Source organism: Octopus bimaculoides, chromosome 21 (genome assembly GCF_001194135.2).
Source record: "Octopus bimaculoides isolate UCB-OBI-ISO-001 chromosome 21, ASM119413v2, whole genome shotgun sequence".
Taxonomy (NCBI): domain Eukaryota; kingdom Metazoa; phylum Mollusca; class Cephalopoda; order Octopoda; family Octopodidae; genus Octopus; species Octopus bimaculoides.
The window spans coordinates 17075697-17083889 of NC_069001.1; the positions used below are offsets into that span (position 1 = coordinate 17075697).

Here is an 8193-nt window from a genome sequence, read left to right on the forward strand (position 1 = left end):
TCACCAAACACGTCTGTATGGCACATGTGTGTAAGACATATTTAAAAAAAACTTCTCACAAACATATCTGTGAGATATCTTCATCTACATTCCAAAGAGCTAACTTGTTTTGCAAGACCAGAATGTACTGACAATACGTTATGTTGATACTCCCTGGAACTATTGGAAGACCCACACTGTAGCAGTTCTCTGTTCTGCACTACATATTCCAGACGGCATCCCTCTATTTTAAAGTACCGCCCTACATGAGTGTATTTTAAAGTACTGCTCACAAAGATCTTTAAGACACAGTTTAACGTATTGCTTCCGCAGTGGCGTGGCTTTAAAACATTGGCGCTGCTGTGGCTGTGTCGTAACAAGCTTGCTTCCCAAGCACATGGTTCGAGGTTCAGTCCCACTGGCACCCACTCTGGGCAAGTGTCTCACACACGTCCTAAACTACATTTTGGATTTACAAAAATTCACTCCCCAAAGAACTAACCATAATAGGAATATGTCTTAATTTGATAAATTTTCATTATCATTTTAATTTAATCGATATTATAAGTAAGAACTTAAATTACAGCGTCAGCTGGAGCAATGGGCAGCCATATTGGAGCATGTGGTGTGTAGAGAACCGTGGACATTACATTAGGGTCACCAGATTGGGCTGTTTTTCATTACTGCACACTAATATTTCTATTTTTAATTCGGAGGACATTTGTTTATTTAAAATTTAAATTTTAAATATAAGAATCTTATTCAAAATCTTATTAAGATAATCATTAAATTAGAACTGACCCACCCGTAAAATTGGTGTGAGGATTACCATTCTTCCTCTCACAAAACCATTTCAAAGAAATAGAATAAAAATAAGATAAATAAAATAAAATTGACATGAACAGATTTGAACTTTCCAACAGGACGTATCAAAATAACCATAAAAAAAGAGAACGCGTGAACCAACAGACCATGTACATAATTATCTATTCTAAAATATTTAGCTTAGCTTGATTGAATAATGAACTAACCCACAGCTACTCCAAACTTAGACTTCAGTTTATTTTATAATTAACCCCTCAAACAAGAGTAATTTCTTTTACTGTCTTGGAAGCCGCTTAAACCGTTTGTTTCATGGTTTTACACGCCCCATTTCTTGTCAGTTTCTGCTCTTTCAATTCGAGGAATGGCCTTTTCATTACCGAACACACGTATGATATTTTGATTTCTTTCTCTTTTCTTTTATTATTCTCGGGGGGAAATGATTGAAGAGGAAGAAATTTTGTAGAACTCCGGAAAATCTTCCGCTTTAAATTTTCTTGTGTTTATTTTCGCATCCAGGCTGAAATCACACAGAAGTTATCTAAAGACATTCGTGGGTCGAGGAAATAAAATACCTGTCATTGTAGTCGTTTTAATTAACCCTAACCCTCCACCGAAATGCTTTATCGTCAGTCTTACAGGGAAATTGTTATTATTAGAACGTTCCGAACAAAATGCTTAGTGTCATATCTTCCGGCTATTCACTTTTTGAGTTCAAATATCGCCGAGATCCATTTTGCCTTTCATCCTTTCGGGGTCGATAAAAAAGTATTAGTTGAGTCGATGTAATCGACAATTTTAAGACTTAGTAGAACGGATTATTAAAACGTCGGTGCAGTACTTTGAGTTCGAATCCCATCGAGGTGAATTTTGCCTGTCATTTTTTTTTTTCAGAATCAATAAAAATATCATTCAAATAATAAATTTGGACGCTTATCTTCCCAAACTGCTGACTTTCTAACTAAATTAGAAATATCTTTTTTATAAAAATGCTGCAAGTGTAGTAGAAGTGATAGGGGTGTCGGACTAAATGCCAAAACACCACCTGGTTATGTCTCCTTACCTACTCGGTTCAAGCTACACAGGGACATACTATGCCTTATATTTATAGGAATCGATAGAAGAAATATCAGCAATATTCTGAGAGCTTTTCGATCGATTTCTTCTCTGACCTATAATTACGTTATTAATTAATATTTTAAGACTCTATAGTAGTGAGTTGGCACGCCGGGCAAAATGCTTGGGCTATTTCGTCCGCCTTTACGTCCAGAATTCAAATTACGCCGAGGTCGATTTTACCTTCCATCCTTTCGGGGTCGATAAAATAAGCACCAGTTGATCACTGGCGTTGATGCAATTGACTTACCTCCTTCGACCGAAGCTGCTGGCCTATTTTAAAAAATCTCTCCATCGTTCCCTCTACTTTCTGACACCAACATCACCAGCACCATCTACAGATCAGTTACGGAGGGTTTTGCTTAAAAACATTCCTATTTCCAAGTTTCGTTTTTAATTACAGTATTTTCCCCACTGATTATTTCCGAGCAGTCAGAATAGGGGTCTATAATACCCTTTATTTCGTTAGGGCCTCTGACACTGGGTGGGAGGAAGTGAACTTCAAACCAGAAATCTGGCCTGAACGCTTATGACAAAGTGAATGCTGCTTAAGGCGCCCCTCCATCTCCACGAAAACCAGATGATATTAAACTGAGCGAAGTATTAAGGCCCAGAGCAAGCAACACAAAGCATTGATTCCTTCGCTACGGTACCATATTTGATGGCATATTTTTGCTTTCAAATCGCACAGATGTTTTTGCGTTTCTTCCTTCGCAGGCAAAGAAAATAAAATACCGGTTATGTAGTGAGGTCGTTTTAATCAACCCTAATCCTCCACCAAAATGTTTCACCATAAGACTTAAAGGGAAATTAATAGAACATCGCGAACAAAATGCTTAGCGTCAATATGCTACCATATTTGATAATAGACGCACCTCCATTTCAGTGGCGCATATTCAGGAAAAAGGTTTTAGTGTATTAAAGCATGTATTAAAGAGGCTCTCATTTGCGTATTGGTTAGAGGTAGTCCACGTTACTCCATAAAGAGCATAGGGCCTTTTGCATATATGACTTGGGGTGATTTATCTTTTGTTTGTCATAAGACTGAAATCATACTGGGGCGCCGCCTCGAACTTTTAGTCGAATGAATCGACCGCGGCACTTCTATTTTTAACCTGGTACTTATTCTATCGTTCTTTTTTGCCGAACTGTCAAACCAAATAGGATTTTGTTATCTGAAGACCAAGTTTCCAAACCACTTATTTCTCATATCACTAATTCCATTTCTTTGTATTTCAAAAGCTTTTAACTGCATAACAGGTTTGCTGACTTTTGTGTTAAACCAAAATATTCCATACAGTATTTACAATATTTAGTATAAGCGGGAGATGACAGAATCGGTAGATCATTGGACAAAATATCCTCTATTTGGTTACGTCCCTTCATGTTCCGAGTTCAAATCCCACTCAGATCCACTTTCCTTTCCAAGGTCCAAAAAGATCAATGCCAGTCTACAATTATTGGGCGGTGGATAGCAGAATGGAAATAGCGAGAGATAAAATAATTTATGGGATTTGGTTACGTTTTGAGTTCAAATTCCACCAGCACTGACTTTGTTTTTCACACTTTGGGGTCAATGAATTCATTCCCAGTAATTAAACATTATTGCGTTTTTACCAGTAATTAACCAGTCCATATTTATTTAGCTCCAGGTCAGTCATAATAGAGCAGATCCATGATCAAAGTTAGCCCTGCCGTGACAGTCGCGTACTTTTCCTGTATTGGGAATCCTGGGCCAAATTATGCAGTAGACGGTAGAATGTAATAGGAGGGAACACTCGGCTGCTAATTTTAGCTAGTTTATATACCACGTAGTAGCGTCTTCATTGTCTTTGAGACTTGTAGACATTCGATAACAGAATCAGAAGAGGAACGATGACTATTTTGTGCTATTTAATTCACTGTAATTTCGAGATGAAAGCCTGCCAGTTATTTTTACCCTACTTCCAAAACGTTAAGAGGGTAGATAAAATTCATACCAGTTATACCCTGAGGATTAATTGACTGGATATATCCCCTTCCCCTCATACACACGACAATGTGGAAATGAAGAATTATGATAGGAATAGGAGGAATGGCATACAAAATGACTTGTGGTGCTTGCTTCGGCTCTTTCAGACTCTGAATGCGAATCCCAGACCTTTGAGAGAAACATAACTGGAATGTTGGGTCGTTGTGAGTTGCATGTTTGGGGAATAATGCAGGGGTACAATATTAGGGACATAGTGCAGTCCATAGTAACCGGAAATACGGGAAATGTCGGAATGGCTTCAATCTTCGCACTGTTTATTTTCCTATACCGTTAATCATTCGACCGTCTAGATACGAACATCACCACCCATGCCTCTACCTATGCCACTACTCACACCGCCAGCCACACCACAAATCGAATCAGTGGGTTCCTCTTGATGGTCATTTGATGTACTGGAAATAGTAGCTCAATCATACAAAATTCATATCCCTGGTGTCAAGCAAAAACTGACGCATTTCATAACTTGATCAAAGTCACAGCTGGAATACCATTGGATCATAGATCTGCGTGGTCCAAGCGGGCAGAAGACAACGCAACAACTTGGAGATAATCCTAAAAATAAATGAATCCCAATAAAATACCTTACAATACCAGAAATTGTCTAAATTATTTGATTTTTCGTTTAGTTTTGGTTTTTTGTTCCAGAAAGATTTCAGGCTAGTTTCGATGAGGTCAACTGGATATATACAGACAAAGATTTAACGCCACTCAAACAAGACCTAATCCAGATTTCGAATGATTCTCACTTGGGTTGTGTCAATATAAAGTCTCATGGCCAAACTTTCAGAGTACACAGGTAAGTACACACACAAACTGTTTTTAAAATCCGTTTACCAAATCTACTTATAAGGCTTTAGTCAGCTCGGGGCTATTGTAGAAGACACATTGCCCTAGGTGGGACTGAGCGGGAACCATATGATTGGGAAGCAAACTTCGTACGACACAGCCAACCTAAGTCCAAGACGTTGTCTACAGGGTTGTATACCATTCTTGAAACCGCCAAATCGCCTTCAAATCACCCCCTCCTCACCACCATACAATCTTTAAAAGAAAAGAAATATAGATACAATCATTTAAAAAGTATAGAAATATAGAAATGACAATAATTTGCACTTAAATTCTCAGGATAGAAGATGGGATGGTTATGACTGGAGCGCCTTTGGCCAGTCTAATTTAGAGCTAAGTTACTGTTGCTGGTCAACGGGGATTTCATGCAATTACTTAATCTGCTAGAAACAGCAACCACATCTCCAAACTATCGCTTATAAAAGACATTTTGGGTAGTGTACTCCTAGGCAGACGAGCCCACCTCGAGCAGTTCACTACTGGAAACCACTTTTAGTTAGTTTTATTTGATCGGGGCTAATCTAGGGGTAAACAACGGGTATAACTTCCTGGGGCAACGAAGGAGATTGTGGTCACGACCTACAAGCAATAAGTTAAATTTCCATCAAATGACATCCTTCCATCGAAAGAAATAGAAGATCCGTTAGTATTTCTTTTTTTTTACTAGCGTTTTAAATATCCATAGTGTCTGAAAAAATGGGATGGTTACGACTGGAAGAAGTTTTATATTCTCACTCTAAATGCTCGTTATTCTTTTTTTCTTCTCAGAGCTGTATTGGTGGCAACCAGTCTTGTCTTTAAATCAATGCTGAGTTTGGGCTTTCAAGAAATGCAATCCAACGAAATTGATGTCACTCATTGGTTTGGAGATATTGAATCTGCCAAAGGATTTTTTAACTACTTGTACACCGGGACCATTGAGTTAAACGAGTCTAATATAATATTTATGCTTCAAGTTTCTCGTATGATATTTCTAGAGCACTTAGAATGCCATTGTGAGCAATATCTCTTACAAAAACTAACTTTAAACAATGTTTTAAGTACAACGGAAACAGCTTTAAATTACGAACTGAAAGATTTGAGTAAAATTTGCTTTAAGTATTTGAAAAACATTGAAAGATTGCTTCCATATAGTCACGAACTTCTTTCATTGACTCGAGAACAATTCAAAAACTTTCTGACTTCCGATGCAACGAAGATATTAAAACGCACTGTAGTTGCTCGCATGATCTCGCATTGGAATCAAAGCCATTACAGCGAAGTAATACATACGTTTCCAGAACGCAACACCTTAGTTCAGATGTGGAAAAGTGAAAATCTTCATGTGAAGAGGAAGAAAATTTTAAAGAAAAGATGTACTTCACAGATCAACTGCCAGAATAAAACTAGATCAGTCAGGATACAATGGACAATTTTTATACAAGAATCTTCGGGCAAAACAGCTCTATTTTCTCCTCAAAATAACAGCTGGGGAATATTTAAACTTCCGGCCATGAAAAGAAGTAAATTGATTGGTTTATTTGAAGATCATATACTCGCTTATGTTGACAAAAACCGTATCGTCTGCATAGACATAACGAATAACGAACACAAAACCAGTTACATTGATGATACACGAAATATCAGAAATAGAACTAACAAAGTCCTTCCTTCTCGTTTCTTCTGTTTTGCCAATTATCTCTATAACATCAGCCCAATCCAATCGCACGGATTCATTATTGGTTGGGGTATTTATCGATACAGTTTCCGATATAATCATTGGATAGTAATATTTGATATTTTCATCGGTGATTCCAAAGAGTTTTCTGTTAATATTTTTGATCGAACAGACTATTATGAAGAGCAGAAAATTGCAACAATGTCTTACAATGTGGATCCTCATAGCGTTACTTACAGTTTTGTACATAATACTCAGCAGTCAGAGTACAGTACGTTTACAGTGATGTCGGCACATAATTCTGCGGAAAACATGGTAGAGTTACCAGAGGTTACATTTGTACATGTAAAGGGAAAGTTGATCGGATTCAACCCACCTCTCTCTGATGTACAAATAAACCATTTGGATGATGGCTTAAAGTTTAAGATAGCTATGGCTAAACGATTAGCAGGAAAAAGAGACGCAAACAAAATGTTGGCGCCAGGAAGCGTAGACCTAAAGTTTCCAGTTCAAAAAACAAAAGAAATCACCTCAACTAAATATTCGGATTCAGATTCGACAACAACGCCATTTGATTACGATAAAATATTCGTATTTAACTCCAAAGTCTATATTGCCATGAATTCACATCCGTTTCATTTTAATGTGTTTTATTGCGATTTTCATACGAAGGGGATTAATTCTTTGCCTCCTTTACCAACGATATTTGACGAAGATTTCATCATATTGCCAGCGTATTTAACCAAACCAATTTCTTCTGTCATGAAAAGGGCAGAAAGTTACTCGGCGCTCGAAGCTTGTAATCCCAAATGGGCAATCTCCCGTTGGAAAGGTACCTTCAGACAGGTGAAGGATTGATTTGTATCTGTTCAAACTGGGTGGTATCTTTGCTCAGAAGACTGGGTCTTTAGAAACAAAAATATTAGAAAACAATCTATACCTGAATTAAATTTTAATCAACAATGAATAATTGCAATCCTCTTCGAGCTCACGTAAAATTATTTTCGACACGTCTTATTCGAATTTTTTCTGATATCTAAAATTGTCTTTTTTAAGAACAAATCTGAGACGGGTCTGTGTACACGATTAATCTATATTTAATTTTTATTTTAAAGATTTATTTGTATTTTCTAAATAAAATATAAACCATTTTTTTTAAATGTCGAAATTTTGATATCAGATGGAGAGCTGATGTAGCAAGCTCCTCGGTTATGAATCTCAGAGCAGATGGCAATTATGTTGACATTTAGAAACAGCGCATGTTCATTACAATCATACAAATCAGAAATCGGGTTTTATTTCATTTTCAAAGATATGTTTCTCTTGAAAATTAATATTCATGTCATTTTGTATAAGCGGCAAGAAATGTGATAAAAGTTGAATTATTACTAGCTACCAAGGGGGCGAGCTGGCAGAACAAAATCCTTGGCGGCATTTCTTCCGGATTTTTACGTTCTGAGTTTAAATTCCATCGAAACTGATCTCGCCTTTCGGAAGAGATAAAATAAATATCAGTCAAGCACTCGAGTCGATGTAATCCACTAACGCCTCCCACTTATATTAGGAGTGGCTGTGTGGTAAGTAGCTTGCTTACAAACCATGTGGTCCCAGGTTCAGTCTTTCTGCGTGGCACCTTGAGCAAGTGTCTTCTATAGCCTCTGGCCGACCAAAGCTTTGTGAGTGGATTCGGTAGACGGAAACTGGAAGAAGCCCGTCGTATATGTATGTATGTTTGTGTGTC

At 37.4% G+C, this 8193-nt stretch overlaps 1 protein-coding gene across 2 annotated transcripts; it reads left to right on the plus strand.

The window, feature by feature from the left end:
• Nucleotides 1–1080: 1080 nt before the first annotated feature.
• LOC106877432 (uncharacterized) lies at nt 1081–8123 on the plus strand. 2 transcript variants are annotated; one of them, XM_014926333.2, is made up of 3 exons: nt 1081–1190; nt 4595–4745; nt 5564–8123. In XM_014926333.2, exons 1-3 carry the CDS (start codon nt 1166–1168, stop codon nt 7308–7310), a joined length of 1923 nt encoding a protein of 640 aa, XP_014781819.1. In that variant the 5' UTR covers nt 1081–1165; the 3' UTR covers nt 7311–8123. The 2 variants fall into 2 exon arrangements, with proteins under 2 accessions (XP_014781819.1, XP_052831542.1); XM_052975582.1 differs by having other exon boundaries at nt 4599–4745.
• Nucleotides 8124–8193: the final 70 nt, after the last annotated feature.

Bases quoted from the DNA above. Each gene is read 5' to 3' on its own strand.
- LOC106877432 (XM_052975582.1), top strand. From the start codon at position 1,114: ATGGTTTTACACGCCCCATTTCTTGTCAGTTTCTGCTCTTTCAATTCG. The intron at 1,191-4,598 runs GTATGATATTTT...TGTTCCAGAAAG, and splicing joins CTTTTCATTACCGAACACAC to ATTTCAGGCTAGTTTCGATG. The intron at 4,746-5,563 runs GTAAGTACACAC...TTTTCTTCTCAG, and splicing joins CAAACTTTCAGAGTACACAG to AGCTGTATTGGTGGCAACCA.